At 40.2% G+C, this 19,017-nt stretch overlaps 1 protein-coding gene across 2 annotated transcripts in view; it reads left to right on the forward strand.

Moving 5' to 3' along the window:
- LOC140734827 (chromatin remodeling regulator CECR2-like) overlaps positions 1–19,017 on the forward strand; it is a 127,934-nt gene that overhangs the window by 73,967 nt on the left and 34,950 nt on the right. For both annotated transcript variants that reach the window (XM_073059403.1, XM_073059404.1), the window contains exons 3-7: positions 7,858–8,041; positions 9,457–9,593; positions 9,795–9,908; positions 11,426–11,493; positions 15,379–15,554. In XM_073059403.1, coding sequence (XP_072915504.1) covers positions 7,858–8,041; positions 9,457–9,593; positions 9,795–9,908; positions 11,426–11,493; positions 15,379–15,554 — 679 coding nt within the window. The remainder of the gene's footprint in view (positions 1–7,857; positions 8,042–9,456; positions 9,594–9,794; positions 9,909–11,425; positions 11,494–15,378; positions 15,555–19,017) is intronic.

The raw sequence follows: 19,017 nt of genomic DNA on the forward strand, positions 1-19,017 counted from the left end.
GTACTGCTACTAACTTTAACAAATTTCACATTTGTGGGTGATACTAAACCTGATTCTGACATGTAAAGTGAGTAATAATTGAAGAACAGATGAGATTTAAAGAAGTAAAATAAAATCGAAGACTCAATATTGATCTCATGTTGGGCTTAAAAGAAAGATGATGGACAGTCGATTTACACTGGTAATTTGAGAAAAATTGAGTTTGAAAGATTGTGAAAGGCAGGATTTGCTTGTGGGTGGACAATATAATCACTGAGGAAAGAAGTGAAGAATGTTAACAATACCAAATAAGGTAATTATGTCTGTAAGGTGAGGCTTATCTTTTTTTTTAACTTTTTTTATTGTTTTCAAATTGTTACAGAATAAATGTGCATGAAAACGGTGAGGCTTATCTATAATTTGGGGGATTTAAGTGTGGGGAGGGTGTAAATAGAGAGGATGTCTGATAGAAGAGTTGAGAGTAAAGTAACAGGGAGGACAAATGAAGAGTTTCATGGAAGCGTGGCATTGTATTGAATCCACTTGTATGTAAAAAGATAACAAATTTTAGAACTGCTCTTAACCGGAGCAGTTAAAAATAGCATTTCAAAGCCTGTGCAGAAGGATATTAAGGGAAGTTGTTTGGACAAAGTGAAAAAGTGAAATAAGGGCAAAAAAATCTTAATCACTAGCAAATCGAATCTACAAGAATGAGGCTGCATACTTGTAATAATTTTCAGTCTGTGTAAAGATTATCCGACAGTGATTAACTTTTACATGGCTCCACAGAATTAAAATGACAGCATATTTACTTTTAGATTTAGTTTGTCTGCTAATCAAATACAGCAAGCTCCCAGCCTTTGGTTGTAAGCAATTGCTTGGGTCTGCAGACAATTGGCATCCACTCTGGTTCTGAGGTGCCAGGTGGTGAACTTTTCCTTGCTTTATTGTGAGTGGCCTCGTTCTGCAAATTCTCTCCTTTTGGTATAGGATCACAAGGAATTCCAAGAATTAGCAAATTGTTACATTTTTATCCTGGCCATGTTTTTAAAAACAAAACGTTCTCAGTAACTTTGTTGTTTGGGGTGGGGTGGGGGGTGGTGGTGCACGATTGTCATTCAGGAGTCTGTCGTTGGCAGGTAAAAGATGCAGCCCACCGAATGGTGTATTTGAGTGGCTGCAGGAGGTGGGATGAGAGAAGGCTAGCATCAGTTTGCTCATCCTCCCAGTGGGTTTGGAGGATTTCAAAGGTAGCAGTCCAAGTGTTTAAAAAAAATACAGGAGAGGATGGATCACTGTTGCCCAGTAGGCCATGAGGTTTTGATCTTTAAGCACAAGCACTCATGTCATTAGATGGCTCAGGGTGAACTTCAGTGGCAGCCTATTGAAAAGAGAGAACTGTAACTTCCACTTGCTGCATTTGCACATAAATATTGATGAACACTATTGGACTAACCAAGATTTCACAGCAAAATCTTGCTTAATGTGCTCTTCATCAATAAACTATCAAGTTCTCTCTTTTAAAAAATATGCTGCTTTAACATAATATTTTTGCCTCAAAGAATCTTTTGGATGCTAATCACTTTGAAAGGTGCAGAGTAGTATGATCAGGCTCTGTAAATGTGAAGTTCAGCTAGAGTTCTGTGGGTTCTGAGAAGTTTGGAAAGGCGTGTGGAACTGCACAGGCGGAGCAGGAAGATCTTAAAGTTCAGGAGAAGGGGTGGGAAGACGATGTTTGGAAGGTGATGTGCCCTTTGTGCTAATAATAAGCAGCTTCCTTGCCCCAGAATGAAAGGGTTAATGTATGAGGAGCGTATAATGAATCTGGGCCTGTATTTGCTGGAGTTTTATAACAATGAGCAGAAGTATCATTGAAACCTATCGAATATTAAAAGGGCTAGATAGAGTAGACATCAAGAGGGTATTTTTTATAGAGAGGGGGGACTAGGACCTGAGGGCACAGCCTCAGGATAGAAGGACGCCCCTTTAGAATGGAGATGAGGAAGAATTTCTTCAGCCAGGCATCTGGACAGCATACAGAAGTGTAATTAGAGCCTCGGAGCTGAAGATTTTAAAGTTCAAAGTCAATTTAATTGTCAGAGTACAAATATGTCAGCACTTGCATCCTTGATGTTCATTTTCTTGTGGGCATACTCAGCAAATCTATAGAATAATAACTCTTAACAGAATCAATGAAGGATCAACTAGAGTGCAGAAGACAGCAAACAGTGCAAAATATGAAATAACATGAGAGAGTTTTTAAAGTGAGCTCATTGGTTGTGGGAACTTCTCAATGGATGGGCATGTGAGTGTAATTATCCCCTTTTATTCAGTAGCCTGATGGTTGTAGGGGTGGTAACTGTTCTTGACCCTGGTGGTGCAAGTCCTGAGGCTCTTGTACCTTCTACCCGATGGCAGCTGCGAGAAAAGAGAATGGGCTGGGTGGTGTGATGATAGATGCTGCTTTCCTACGACAATGTTTCATGTAGATGTGCTCAATGGTTCATTTGCCCATGGTGTATTGGGCTGAATCCACTACTTTTTGTAGGATTTTCCGCTCAAAGGCATTTGTGTTTCTATTCTGGACCACAATACAGCCAGCCAATGTACATCTCTAGAGGTTTATCCAAGTCTTTGGTGTCATGCCAAATCTCCACAGACTCCGAAGGAAGTGGAGGCATTCTGCGGGATTATTGTGTGAAGGATTATGCAGAGGTATGGTTAGTGATATCCTGCGATTGAGGGAAGTACAGTTCCCATACTAGGCAGTGATGCAGCCAACCAGCACGCTCTCAATTGTGCCCCTGTAGAAGGTTCTTGGGATTTGGGGGCCCATACCAATTTTTTTCAACCATCTGAGGTGAAAGATGTGCAGTTATGCTCTTTTTCATCATACAGCTTTTATGTACAGATCATGTGAGATCCTCAGTGATGTGAATGCTGAGGAACTTAAAGCTGTTCACCCTCTTAACCCCAGATCCATTGGTGTCAATAGGGGTTAGCCCGTCTCCATTCCTCCTGTAGTCCACAACCAGCTCCTTTGATTTTGCTACATTGAGGGAGAAGTTGTTTTCTTGACACCACTGTGTCAGGGTGATGACTTCCTCTCTGTAGGATTGCAGGATTGACCAGAGAGAGCCGTTATGCAGTTGCTGGGAATGAATCAAGACCAGGAGCCTTGCTTTCTTCCCCACAACCCTTTATCAAATTCACATTCTCCAAAGATGTGGGCGACCATCTTTTCATGCCCTCTGCTGCCATGCCCTACTGCCGCTATGCCAAGAGCAGCGTGTGTTAAGAATGATAATTCGATGGTACAGGAAGGAACGTCTGTGAAGCTGAGAATGGCATTGATAAGGTGTCACCAAAAATGTAGCATTGTATCTGAAGCCAGTGAAGCGAAGTCTTGGTGCTTGTTGATGAGGCAATATTCTTCCAGGTGACTTAGACACTTCTGCTCAGCGAACCATTCTATAGTCCCAGTGCCGCCGGGCGTTCCATGCTGAACGCTGCCTGATGTACTTGTGGTCAAAGGCATTTGCTTGGAAGAGTTTTTCCACAAAGGACAGGCGGTATGGCAACATCCAGCTGATGGGGCCAGACCAATCCTCCCCAACACCAGAGGTAGGTCCTGACAAAGGGTCTCGGCCCGAGACGCTGACTGCTCATTTCAACGGATGCTGCCCGACCTGCTGAGTTCAACCAACTTTTGTACATGTTGATTTGACCACAGCATCTGCAGTGTACTTTGTGTTTACCAGGGGTAGGTAGAACCCCGGCATATAGTGATACTTGGTGCTCTGAAACTTTGGTTCTATTTGCAGCCTGATGTAACCACACACAAATTTGGTCATCAGAGCAAGGACAGAGTTGGGTGCACTTTTGCCCCTGTTCTCTAGGGACATGCATTGTGACCCATTGGACTCATTGAATCCCAGATGAACTGGAAGATGGCTTAGGTGATTACCAAGGCAAGAGGAGCAGGGTACAGGCTACAGCTCCACCAATTACAGCAACCTCAAGAGCATATGATACCTGATGACCAAGTCTTGAAAAGGAGGCTTGATTTTACAGTGTCAATGTCTTGTTTAACCTTTCCCATCTACTCCAGCAATTTCTTGCTACGTGCCTCCACTCATCTTTCAGCCAATCAGACCTAAAGGTGAAGGGTCCAGTGAATTGGTCAGGGACTGTGGGATCCACCTCAAATTTACCTGGATGAGGGGTGAGAATGGTCCTCGGCCCAGATGTGGTGAATTTAACCAAGAAATCTAAATCAGATCCTGCCAGTCCCCATGCAAACTCTTGTTTAGTAAGTCCCACCACTGTTTTGTGCAATTGATAAGCAGGTATTTGTGTTTTATTGTATTGTGGGGACTTGTAGCCTGGCTGTCTGTGTTGCTGATGTCAAGCTGAGCAAATTGAATAGAATGCCAAGGACAAGGTGTCACAAAGGACTTGAAGCTAACAATGCATTTGAAACGAGTGAGATTCCACCCCCACCTTCTGAATAACAAACTAATGTAAATTGCCGCCTGTTGCAAGGAATGACTATCCTTAACCCTGCATGAACTGTGGGTCTTTTCTGCCATTCTGAATTAGATTTGTTCAATATTTACTTGAGCAAAGCCAGTAGCAGTCTAATTAGTACCTTCAAATAAGAACCATCTTCAGTAAAACACATTGCAGCATCTGCATTTGATATGTGGTTTTTTATTTTCTTATGACAAAGGAGGAAATCACATATATTATCATATCGAACCCTGATATTCATTTTCTTGCGGGCATACTCAGTATATTCAGGAAACATAATCAATGAAAAATTCCACCAACAGTGCAGACAACCTGTGTGCAAAGGACAACAAACTGTAAAAATACAAAAATAAAGAAAAAAGTAATAAGTAATCAATAAATATTGAGAACATGAGATGAAGATTCCTTGAAAGTGAGTCCAAGGGTTGTGGAAAAGTTCAGTGATGGGCCAGTTGAAGTTGAATGAGATGCAATAACTGTTCCTGAACCTGGTGGTGTGAGTGCCTAGGCTCTTGTACTACCTTCCTAATGGCAACAGCGAGAAGAGAGCATGATCTGGGTGCCCCACAGGGGTCCCTGATGATCGATGCTCTAAGTAATGTGCTCAGTGGTGCGAAGACTTTACTGGGCCACGTCCACTACTTTTTGTAGGATTTTTCTATTCAAGGGCATTGGTGTTTCTAAACCAGTCTGTGATGCAGCCAGTCAATATACTCTCCACCACACATTTATAGAAGTTTTTCGAAGTATTAGATGTCAAGCCGAATCTTCACAAACTTCTAAGGGAGTAGAGGCATAGCCGTGCTTTCTCATTCAATCAGTGAGATTTGTGTAGCACTGGGAGTCTCTCATCAGTGCCATTTTCCCCACACCTATTCATATTCAGATTTAGATTTATTTATCACATGTACAGTGAAATGCATCATTTGCATTAACAACCAACACACCTCAGGATGTGCTGGGGGCAGCACATAGTTGCCACACATTCCAGCACCCACATTTAACTTAAATATATATTTTCTTACTATGAAAAGTTTTATTTTAATATAAACTTTTTTCATAGTAAAAAATATTTACAGGGGAGAACCAACATCAACATAGCATGTCCACAATGCGTGGCAGAACATCACAGAACGCAGCAAGCCTCTTTCCTCTCTCCCACATACACACACACAAACACGGACTGTCCTACTCCAGGTCTGGCCTCCTGGCTTCCTTCGACTATTGCCATCGGGCTTCCACTCTGCGGCTGCTGCCATTCCTTTTCAATTCTCCTGCCACTAAGCTGAAGTAGAAGCGATTTACCGGTTAACCTACGCACTAGAGGAAGCCCACACAGTTATAGGGAGAAGGCGTAAACTCTAAGCAGATGGTACCCAAGGTCCAGATCAAACCCAGACCACCAAAGCAGTGAGGCAGAACTGCTAACTGTTTTTGCTCCTGAATAGAATCTGCATTTGCTGTTAATACAAAGCTGGCTGGCAGTGTGGGTGGTGGGAGGCTGCAGAAGGGCTTCAAGGCAATTTAGACAAACTAAGTGAATGGGCAAGTAGGTGGCAGATGAAATTAAAACCTGGAACAATTTTCAGTAGAAAAGTAGAAACATGGAGTTTGCTCTTTGTAATTGTAAGATAATGAGGGATGCTGCTGTTCATAGTGACCCTGGGTGCTCTTGTACAAGAATCACTGTCCGTTGCCACCCAGATAGAACAAGCGACTGGGGAAGTAGATGATGAGTTGGCCTTTATTGTAAGAGCATATGAATACAAGAGTAAAGACTGGAATGACACTGGACCTTCCCTGGTGAGACCACCTGGAACATTTCAAGCCAAGTCTGCTCTCTGAACTTAAGGGAAGGCATTTTATGATAATAGGCATGCAGATTAAAAAGGTTAATCTGATCAATTTCTGCCTAATAAGGAGAGACTGCACTTATAGTCTCAGATGCAGAGATGATGTTTCGCTTGTTTAGGATGTCTAAAAACTGATACAGTCTCAATATGAGGGAACTTCTTCATTCAGATGACTGTGGATCTTTGGACTTCTCTATCCAACAGGGCCATGGAATTTCAGCTGGAGAAGTAAATTCATGAAGCCCAAGACTGACAGATTTTTGCAAACTAAATAAATTCAGTAGTATGGGATTGGTGCTGACAGTTGACTGATGTCCCTGTCCAATGGTCAAAAGTCCTGTTTCTACTACAGTTCTTATGTTCATGGCTTATTGAATTTCAGTGATCAGAGTCAGGTGTAATATCACTGGCATGTCTCGTGAAATTTGCTGTCTTAACTACTAAATTCTTTAAATAAGCAATGCAAAGAGATAAAAAGAATTATTGAGGTGGTGTTTGTTGTGTTCTTTTTACATTCCGTAGGTTACTCATAAAGAAACATATTCTGGAAGAACATAACTAGAACTTTTATTTAACAACAAACAGCAGCCACGTTTTAACCATACAAGCTTCTCAATCATTTTTTCATTTCTGCGCATGCTCTGTCCAATCACGTTCTTACACGTGACATGTGATATCACTACAGTGTTCATGAGTTCAATATCCATTCAGAAATCCAATGGCAGAGGGGAAGAAGCTATTCCTGAATCATTGAGTGTGTGCCTTCAAGCTTCTGTACCTCCTTAATGATGGATGTTGTCTTTTTTTGACTTTGAGGCTTGAAGATGTTCTGGATACTATGGAGGCTAGTACCCATGATGGAGCTGACTAAGTTTACAACTTTCTGCAGCTATTTTGATCCTGTGCTGTAGTACCCCCACCACTGATAGCGAATGGTGAAGCAGCCAGTTCGAATGCAGTATATCTGTAGACCTTAGCGTCTTTGGTCTCCTCAAACTCCCAATGAAAGATGGCCACTGTCATGGCATTGTTAGTGATGCCACTGACTTTGCCTTCCAGGTGTGTCCTGTGTGATTAGTCGTCATCATTTTATTTACATAGAATCTTGCTCCATGGCAAGGCAAATCACCCATGGTAAATAAATGTATTTAAGATATTTTTCTGGAGTAATCTTGTATTAGATCTTTAAAAATGTTTTGTAACTAATACCCTACAAATTTAAACAAACAGTAAGCTGTACAGTACTTGGTGCAAAAACAAAGCATTGATGAGCAAGGATAAATATTCTATTATCTCCCAACCCAAAGCCTTGTCTGCCATGTGCCCATCAGGATATAACTCATGTGAAAACTTTGTTTCTTCATGTATAGAGCTGTGATTTGCCAGTAGGTTGAGTATACATCATGACTGTAGTGATACACAGCTGAAAAATATATCCTGTGTATATTGAAAGGTTTGATTTTTGGTTATTAATGGAGTGTTTGTTTCCCAGTCCTGACAGCTGTGACATGTACCTGGAAGATATTATTAAACATCGATGGGAACTTGAAGAAGGCAGAGCGAACCCACTGAAAAACACCAAGTTCAAAGAATTACCCATTCGTTTACGTGTGGAACTGTTACACAGACTCTGTGACTATAGATTGGATGCAGATGATGTCTTTGATCTTTTAAAGGTACAATCTTAAATAGAGGGGGTCAAGGCTTATTTCACACTGCTCTGAAACTAACTACTTACAGAACCTGCTTTCTCTTCTTATCTCATTTTCTCCTTCTCCTGCAGAGCTCCCCACAGGCGCCTTCTAATTCTTCACTCAGGAAACCATTATCCATTCGTAGGCACAGCTTTTTCAATTGACTTAAAATTCAACATTAGTGAAACTGAAGAACTCCTGTTCCCTCTAAATTTGACACATGTCCATCAATCATTCAGGCTGCTCTTATTAAAACTGAACCCAAGACACGCCTGTTCTTCCTTCACCCCCCCCCCCCCCCAGTTCATTGCATAACACAAACCTGCCAGCACCCAGCTCTGGAGATTTCATTCTCATTGAAATTTACAGCACAGTAGGAAACTGTTTGACCCATCTAACCTGCGCTAGCTTTAGTCCTTAATCTTTTAAGTTTTTCCTCTCTAAAATCTATCAATTTCCTTCTGTCAAACGCTTCCTACTGGTGCTACCTTCTCACATCCTGTGCGCACTGCAGTTTAAAGATGAATGAAATTAGTCAGTACAAACATAACAAAAAGCATCATTTACAACGATGTTTTCGTAACGATGATTTCATAGGACAAAATTACAACAAAAAACATAGATATTCTTTAAAACAGTCCAAAAGATAGTTAAAGCATTGTGATGGCAACCTTAAATTTATTCTTATTGTTAAGTGATTCATAATACAGTCACAATGTAATTTAAACAAAAGCTCAATTCAGAATATTTCTATTTTATGTTGCTCGCACTTTACTTTAAAAAAAAAGCTCCACTTGATAAAATTTGATACATTTCATGTTTGGTATCATTGATTATTTGTCTGCATTTTGTTAGGTGCAATATTGTAATTGCCACCTAACTCGTTATTACAGGTTTTCTGTTTTTGAACTGTGTGCCAAAATATATTTTTAAAAAATTTATAGCCGCTTGATCAATGCCTTCTTCATTGCGCTCCTCAGTTCCAATGCTTGACCCACTGCTTTTAAATATCAACTATTTTATTTCTTTTTCTGTTTGTGGTCTGGTGTGGGAGATTTCGGATGGCCGCTAACTTGTATTCTGGCATTTTTATTAATCAGATGTTTTTAGCAGCACCACGAGTACTGGAAGTTTGAAATAAAATGTGGGGAATGCACAGCAACCTGGGAAACTGTGGAGGGAGAAGTGTCTAGAAATTGATTTGGATTACATTGCATCAATGACCTTTCTAAGTCAAGTCTCTCCAATTGGCATATTAGAACAGGCATTCCCTATATAGGCACCTTTGCGATCCTGTTGGGAATTTAACCTCGGATGTAGCCTCGCATTGCTGACTTGAAGCCTGCAAGTCAGTTCAGCCTCTTATTGTGTCAACTCTCTGCATCTTTTTTTTCCAGGGTCTGGATGCTGATAATCTGCGAGTAGAACCCTTAGGAGAAGATGCCATTGGATCAACCTACTGGTATTTCTATGGCACTCGTTTATACAAGGAGGGACCATCTTTCTCATCGGACAGAAACCAGGCAGCAGAAATGTAATGATCAACTCTTAATTTATGTATATGTGTGTTTTGAGATATTGTAACAAAGAATATCAAACTGTAACTTAAATGCTACCAGCTAGAAGGATTTGTTCAGGGGAGTTGTTGTACGATGATGTAAAAAAACCAGTAATTTTGTGCTCTAGGACTTGAATTCTAATATTGTATTTAAGATGTATTAATTTTTAATTGCAGGGAAAATGGAAAACTAAATAGTTCTGATTACAAACTTGTACACACAAAGCCTAAAAAAAGAGGCCGGCCATCAAAACGGAAGAAATTAGAAGATATTTATTTAGCAACCATGAGGTGAGAGTTATTTTCTCTTTAAATCTTGCGATAAAGCGTGATTTGCTTCCACTCTTGTAAGGTGATACAGGCCAATATGGACCCCCCCCCCCACCCCCACCCAAAAGATAGCAGAAAGGGCAGCTGGGTGGAGAGATGAAGTGGTAAGCTCTTTTGGCTTTTTACGTAGGGGCTTCTGTGCTTGAGGTTCATGATACCATCCATTCCTTTACTTAGAGCAGTCATTGACCAGGAATTGTTGAGAGTTGCTGAGTTGCACTTTTTCAAGGAGGCTTTGAATCTTTTAGTCGCCTGGTAACTTCTTGCTGTGACAGACCTTGAAGTAAATTATCTGTATTTGGGGTCTGTGGGCATGCACATAAGACAGTCTGCCCAATGGATTTCCCAACTGGTAAGTATTGGCCAGGAAAATGGGAATAATTCTATTGCTATTGTTTTCCATTTATCTGCCACCTTTTTATTATCTCATTATTTCCCTCCTGTTTTGTTTTCTCTTGTACATCCTTCTACCATTATATTATTTATAAAATCTCATTCGTTTTCTGCCTTACCTTTTGCATAAGGCCACTTTAATTTTACCAGCCATCCCCGAAGCGATTTGTCAGTTTGGTGGCAAAGGCAAGGAGGCTGACCTTTAAGTGTAACTACCCAGATCACCATCTCTTCAGATAATAATGTTTACACATAGCCTGTGTTTGGCTTCCTTTTCAAATGACATATGTCAAAATCAAATTGTCCACACTTTTGTACAAAAGTGTCATTTATTTGAAAAGTTGGCAGTATTTATTACTGAAAAAGGGTCTAGTGCTTTCCCGGCATATATGATGAATAATCTCTTCTCAGACTTCAAGCCAGGTACAGATATCAATTATAACCGACGTTTCGATGACAAATTCTGCCATCTTCTTCAGGGATGATGCCTGGACATGTCTCGTCCGGTGATACTTATTACCAGACGAGACGTGCCCAGGTTTCATCACTGAAAAAGATGACAGAGTTTGTCATCGAAACGTCAGTTATAGTCGATAACCTGTACCTGGCTTGAAGCCCGAGAAGATTCATAGCATTTGTTACTGTTAAGCATTTTACCAGTATTTAGTTTGAGTATTAAAAGTCCCTGACATATTGTGTCTCAGTTTACAAAGTGGTAAGAAGCATTTTCGACCTGCTCGTGCGTGCCTGTGTACTTCAGGATTTTCCGTTAAACGACTGCTGTTGCTCAAAAGATGTTTTCAGGAACACTGTGCTTATCTGCCAATATAACTATGAACAAGATCACAGACTCTGTCTCTCCCCTGTAAATCCCAGACCCACCATTCTGACCAAAGGCTGTCCACGTGAATACAGAGAGTTTTTAAAATCGCTCTCCTCCTGTTTACAGTAGTGGAATAAATTGAAATTTTGGAATAATGTCTTGTGGAGTATAGAATATGACAGTAAGTTAATTTGTTGGAGAATGTAAGTCAGGTTGCTGTCCAACCGTGAGTGTTTCCCGTTTACTGAATGCTATTTTACAGTGAATCCATGTCTGTAAACAGAGAAGTGCCTCCAGTAGAAGACTCGCAACAAGAAACCAAAAGTCACGGTAGGGAAACTTTTTTAAAAAAAAATTACTGTCAGACATGTCATTGTAAAGATGCAAAATGCACATAACTTATGACCCTCTTTTCCATAGATACTGCCTGACCTACTGAATTCCTCAAGTGTTTTATGTGTCTTCCTTTGGATATCCGGCATCTGCAGATGTTCTGATGTTTGTGGATATTATCAACATTGCTAGGCTAGGGTGTTTTAGGTTTGAAATTTAAACAGGATTTTGCACTGACCCTGAGAAGAATGAAGAAGAGGTTCACGTTACCCGAGCCTTCCTGTACCTGGATGTTCTATTGTCAGCATTCCTAGATCCCTTGTTCCTTGCTGCAAACATCTAGAGTGGGCAGTGGAGCTTGGGTTCAGGTTGGCTCCACGTGATGCGTGGATTTTTCAAGTTTAAAGAATCACACTTAATTGTTTCTCTTTGTGTGTTTAAATGAACTATCCTGGAAGGGGGGAGGAGTGGGGGATTTTTATGAGAGTTAGGAGGAAAGATCTGCACTGACATGTGGCTTTTGAACCCCGGGAAAGTAAATTGAAGTCATTTTCTCCCTTGTCAGCAGCTATCGGTATCTGAAATAATATCCGGATAGGTACAAAGTTGCACCACTGAAGGTTGGAACGGATGTTTTGAATTTGTGGGGATTTGCTCACAGCATGAATAAGCAGTTTCATTATCTCTGCCATATCATTTGAACTCCAGGTTTGACTTGTGCACAATAAAATCCCCAGGAAGAAAGTACTAATAGTGACTTCATCCTCATATCGTTTGTGTGCCTTTGGGACCCGAGACACTCGAACATTCCTCCACCGTGCAATTGAAATAATATCAACCAAGAAGACAGTAAATTATTTGATAATGCTTTTCCTCTGTTACAGTTTTGGGCTGAATTGCCCTTTTGGGTGACTTTAAGTTGAACAATGTGCTTACTAATATCGGGAATAAGTCAGCGGAGAGTTGGAGAAGACGGATTCACCGACAGCAATGAAATGACAGGAAAATCTGTAATTCCCGTGCTTCCTTATTTATGAGGGAGGCAAGCTTGAAATTCAAAATTGTATAAAATAAAAAACAGAGAGGAATACTACACAAACTATTCATAGCATAAACCCTTGCTCTGGGTGGATTTAATCCACACATTTTGAAGGAATATAGTGATTAGATAGTTGGGCACTACAGAATAAATTTAATAATCTGTTAGAAAACATGGAGCTGGAAGAGGATTAATAGGTAATGTAATACTGGTGTTTAATAAAAGAAATAGAGCAGCTCCAGAGAACTGCAGTGTAATCACTTTACTGCCTGAGATGGGAAGAAGGATGGGAACAAAAACATTCAGAAAAATAACAATGAATGGATAAGTATGGATTTTGAAAGGAAGAGTCTTGCTTGGTCAATTTCATTGGAATCTATCAAGAAGTCACTGAGAGTGTAGACGAGACTGATGTAATAGTCGTAATCTGTCCAGATTTCTCAATGGTCTTTAGTACGATGTCACATAATAGGTGGATGAATCTAGCCAGAACTGCAGAATCTGAGGACTTCTGGCAGAATGGAAGCTAGTCAGTTTTAGAGCAGAATCGAAATGAAGCTGTGCATGGTGGTAAAGTTGGGGTCTTCACCATCTTCCACTCACAGTTTATATTAACGATTAGAACTCCAGAGCAAGACACTGTATTTCAAAAGTAGTAACTGATGCAGCGTTAAAGTATTTGATCAGTACTGATGGACTGCAAAAAATTATAAAACTACGTTAATTAATTTACAGAATGTGGTTATAATTGGCAAATTAATTTTTTTCAGAGATGAAAGGGATGACAGCTTAATGGCAAATTATTTCCCACATGAATGCAAGATGTTACAGTTTAGTGATTTGGGAAAATGTATGTCTCTGCAGATATGTGTGAAATATTGCAGTTTACTAGAAGCAATAGCAGGGCCACATATTACTGGGGAAATAGGAATCAAAATGCGGTAAAGTGAGAAAAGGATTTCCACTGAAATATAAACCTCACTCAAGATAATGGAGATCAAAGAGGCCATTTTAAAAATAAAACAAATGCAAAATAGTGTGAAGGTTAATTGTCAGAAAGGCAGAGATGAAAAATAATGAATTTATATTCATAAGGAGGGCTGCATGCTGCTCTGAAAAGAATATTGAGGCATTGGGGTGGGTGCAGAATGAATCAGAATCAAGTTTATTATCACCAGCTTGTGAAGTTGTAGTTCAATGCAATACATAATATAGAATAAATAAATAAATTGCAGTGTGTGTGTGTAATATATATATATTAAATAGATTAAAAATCGTGCAGAAACAAAAATAATATATATTTTAAAAAGTGAGGTAGTGTTCATGGGTCCCATGTCCATTTAGGAATCAAATAGCAGAGGGGGGAGGAAGCTGTTCCTGAATCGCTTCAGGCTTCTGTACCTCCTGCCTGATGATAACAGTGAGAAAAGGGCATACCCTGGGTGCTGGGGGTCTTTAATAATGGAAGCTGCTTTTCTGAGACACCATTCCTTGAAGATGTCCTGAGTACTTTGTAGGCTAGTACCCAAGATGGAGCTGACTAAATTTACGACACTTTGTAGCTTCTTTTGGTCCTGTGCAGTAGACCCCACACCAGACAGTGATGCAGCCTGTCAGAATGCTCTCCACGGTACATCTGTAGAAGTTTTTGAGTGTATTTGTTGCCATACCAAATTTCCTCAAACTCTTAATGAAGTATAGTTGCTGCCTTGTCTTCTTTATCACTGCATCGATATGTTGGGACCAGGTTAGGTCCTCAGAGATCTTGACACCCAGAAACTTGAAGCTGCTCACTCTCTCCACTTCTGATTCCTCTATGAGGATTGGTATGTGTTCCTTCGTCTTACCCTTCCTGAAGTCCACGATCATCTCTTTTGTCTTACTGACATTGAGTGCAAGGTTGTTGCTGCGACCCCACTCCACTAGTTGGTATATCTCACTCCTGTATGCCCTCTCGTCACCATCTGAGATTCTACCAACAATGGTTGTATCATCAGCAAATGTATAGATGGTATTGGAGCACGTTCATGGGTATAGAGAGAGTAGAGCAGTGGGATAAGCATATATACAAGAATGCCATGAGAAAAGATGTGAGTTTATATGTAGCAGGTTGATAGAAACAGTTTAAAAGGAGGCGGATTAGGGAAGAGTCACACTCAAAGATTTGGGAATGGCTCCTGCTGTCTGATTTCTGAACAGTCAGTGAACACCATTTCATTCTTTCTATTTTGGCACTTTATTTTTGAAATTTTATAGACATTTTTATAATTTTAAAACATAAATTTCATAGGTCTGTGTCTTTAAAATTGTGAAATATTTTGACAGGTCAATATCAGGAAAACGCACTTTTGGGGAAGAATAGGAAGTAGCCCATCAATGTAAAAGTCAGGATTTAAAAAGCGACAGAATGGTTCAAGTGAATCTTGCTTCCACAGATTCATAGAAATAGTCGTAGTGTATTCAAGGAATGCCTGGATAAGCATCTGATGGAGAATGGATTAGAGTGTTGGAATGAGGAAAGACGAGCAGTCTCATAACGAATAAATAGCAAACTGCTTGGGCTATTCCAGGCTATGTATGTCATTCTGCTTCTAGGATTGGTGAATGATTTATGAAGTTTAATAAGATAATAGATCAGATGCTATTAGGAATGACAATGAACACCCTGTCAATGAAAAGTATAATTTTCTCAAACATCTTTGGATTTCTAAAGCTGGTATGGGATTTTGGTGTCCCTTAAAAATTAAATTGTCCATGTGGTATTATTTTTAGTGACTATAATGTGCAGATTATGTTGCAAATGTAATTTGAACAGGTTTTCACATTAGAGTTTTCCTTTCCAGCCCCATTGAAACCTCCAGGTAGTAGTGGCAACTGGGAACTGGTTTGTCAGACTGAGGAAGAGTGGAGAAAATTAACTGATGATCTCCAGACAAACACTTCTGTTAAGGAAAGACAGCTGCATGCAACTCTCACCGAAGACTTCCTCCCTGAAATTTGCAACATGATTGCTCACAAGGTTAGTCCACTGTTTTTTTTTGGCTTTTTTTTTCATGTTTAGTATGATTGGCATGTGTCCTGAAATCTGTTTTGTGGCAGCAGTACATTGCAATACGTAATAAAAATGCTTTAAGTATATTTTAAGTATATATCAAAAATTAAATTAAATAAGTGGTGCAAAAATAGAGGAAAAATAATATAGTGAGGTAGTGTTGATGGATTAATTGTTCATTCAGAAATATGGCGGAGGGAAAGAAGGAAATGTGTGTCTTCAGGCTCTGTTGATGGTAGCAGTGAGAAGAGGCATGTCCTGGGTCATGTGAGTCCTTAATGATGGATGCCGCCTTTTTGAGGCATCGCCTTTTGAAGGTGCCCGTGATGAAGCTGGCTGAGTTTACAACTTTCTGCAGCTTTTTCCGATCTGGTGCAGTGGCCACTCCATACTAGACGGTGATGCAGCTGGTTAGAATGCTCTGTGCTGTAAATTTGTGAGCGACATGGGTGACGTACCAAGTCTCCTGAAACTTCCAATGGAATATAGCCGCTGTCATGCCTTCTTTGTAACTGCATCAATGTGTTGGGCCCAGGATAAATCCTCAGAGATGTTGACGCCCAAGAACTTGACAGTGCTCTCCCTTTCCACTGCTCATCTGTTAATAAGAACTTGTGTGTGTTCCCTCAACTTCCCCTTCCTGAAATCCACAATCAGGTCCTTGCTGTTACTGAAGTTGAGGAGAATGTTGCTGTTATGACACCACTCACCAACTGATTGATCTCACTCCAGTACGCCCCTAACCACACAGTCGTGGGTATAGAGAGAGTAGAGCAGTGGTCTAGGCTTGCATCCTTCAGGTGCATCGGTATTGATTGTCAGTGAGGAGGAGATGTTATTTCTGTTCCACATGAACTGTGGCCTCCAGATGAGGAAGTCAAGGATCCTGTTGCAGAGGAAGGTACAGAGGCCCAGGTAATGGAGCTTAGTTGATTAGATTGTGTTGAATGTTTAGCTGTAATCAATAAACAGCAGCCGGATGTAGTGGGTATTATTTAGGCTATCTAAGGCTGAGTGGAGAGACGGTGAGATTCCATCCCCTGTAGAGGTTGGGCAATAGGCAAGTTGTAGCAGGTCTATGTCACTGCAAACCCCCACCACCACCACCACCACCACCTTGATCATGCTCTCTTCTCAATTCTGCAATCAGGAAGAAGGTACGGGAGCCTCAGAACTCACCCCACCAGGTTCAGAAACAGTTATTACCCCTCATCCACTGGGCTCCTGGTCCAAAGGGGATAACTTCACTCAACTTCACTCGCCCCATCACTGAAATGTTCTCATTTACAAGGACTCTTCATCTCATGTTCTTGATATTTATTGTTTGTTTATTATTATTTCTTATTGTATTTGCACGGTTTGTTGTCTTTTGCACGCTGATGGACACCCAAGTTGGTGTGATCTTTCATTGATTCTATTATGGTTATTCTATTTTGGATTTTTTGAGTATGTCCAATAGAAAATGAATTTCTGGGTTGTATATAGTGACATGTATGTACTTTGATAATAAATTTACTATGAACTTTGACACAAGTTTTCATTTCACAGATTGAAATCGGTCTTTGCAGTTAAGAGGTGTATAAATACAATTGTGGAAGGTGTTGGAAGTTTTAAACACTTATCATCAGAATGTTTCTAACACTTTTTTTTTCTGCAGTGCATTCACAGCCTGTATCCTGTGGTGAAACTTTGGTGCTTAAACACAACTATTAAGAGTGACCTCTTACTCTTTGGTGATTAGCTATATCCTGTTTTGTGACAATAGGTCAGCTCTCAAGATTACACACCAAGTATTTAAACAAATGTAATATAAATCAAACTTTCAGAAGAAAGCAATTACTGCTCATTACATAGCATGAGATGGCTAGCAAAAGAAGAGCTAAGAAATCCATTAATTTCACTGATCTCTGTTTGGGCCTCAGCACGATTTATTTGCTCCCATGAAAAGTTCATTCAATTCTGTCTCGGTTATTTGGTTACGTAATCTTTATCCCCTCTGGCTTGTGGTACCTGTTTAACGTAGCTTGCTCTCCGATCGTTCAGCTTTCAAGCTTGTTTTGGGCAAACTCTCAGTGGTGTTGTCAGCAGCTGAGGAGGAAGCTCAGACAGTGTTTTAAGGCAGAAAGTGAGAGGTGGAAGAGGGAACTAAGGAAAGAGACAGATGTGGTTAATGTTTCGTTGAATCTAAATCTGTTTCATGGCATATGTAACAGGCACATTAAGTGTGCAGTAAAGCATATTGAACAAAAGTTTTAGAGTCACAAAAAAGTACAGAACAGAAACAGGCCCTTCAGCCCATCTAGTCCATGCCAAACCATTTAAACTGCTTAGACCCATTGACCAAGTTCCACTAATATTTTTTTTTTGTTTTGGTCCCTGTTTCATTTTTGGGTATTTCCACAAGGTTTTCAAAATTTTAGAGCTGGGTCCATTACCAGATCAGCCATGACCTTATTGAATAATGGGGCAGGCTCGACAGGCCAGGTGGCCGACTCCTGCTCCTGTTTCTTATGTAAAATGTTCCAACACTACTGAATTAGTGCAAAAACAGTTATTTTACAAGTTACTTTTACTCAGTAAAATATCACCCCTGGTCCGGGCAAGATTTCCTGCCATATTCAAGAATGTCTTATTTATATTAATTTCTAAATTAATTCAATTCATTTGCCAATTCATTCGTTTTGAAAAAGAAACCAAGTTCAAGGTAATGTCTTTTGGTGAAAAGATGAGCATCTTTTGTTATGGTCTAACTTTGAGCTAAAGGCTGTGCCTCAACAAGACTATCATTTAGACTGGAAACAACGTTGCCTTGATTAAATTGGTAATTATTTTGCCTGTACTTTGTCATCACACTCGCTCTCACGCTCATGCCTTTTTTGCCAACCAGAATAAGGATGATACTCTAAGGTCATTAAGGATTACCAAAACAGTTAGAAACTCATTATGGATAACTCTGAGGCTATGTCCATACTAGACCAGATAATTTTGAAAACGCCAGTTTCGCGTAAAAACGATAGGCGTCCACACCAAGCGTTTTTGAAAATACCTCCGTCCACATTAAAACGGGTATTTGGGCGAATCTTCTCCTACTGGGCATGTGCAGGACTCATCTACAGAAAACAAGTGAAATGTTTGGTGTTGAATCTCGCTGTGAAAATGAGCGTTTGTGCAGTTACAGAGTAGAAAAACTTAAAAGGAAATTGCCAAACGATGGACAGCTGTTGGCTCTCGCGCAGGAGGACTTAAAACTAAAAAAAACACAAATACTGAAGTGTATGGAGGCAACAGACAGGAAGTTCACGGACAGTATGACCTGGCTGGCGACGAACGTTGAAAAACTGACTAACTCTGTTGCATTAATAAAGCACCTTGTTAAATGTATAAAGCATGTTTGCATCAGTGTTATCTTGTATTTCCAAACAATGTTACA

The sequence above is a fragment of the Hemitrygon akajei genome, chromosome 10 (assembly GCF_048418815.1).
Source record: "Hemitrygon akajei chromosome 10, sHemAka1.3, whole genome shotgun sequence".
Taxonomy (NCBI): domain Eukaryota; kingdom Metazoa; phylum Chordata; class Chondrichthyes; order Myliobatiformes; family Dasyatidae; genus Hemitrygon; species Hemitrygon akajei.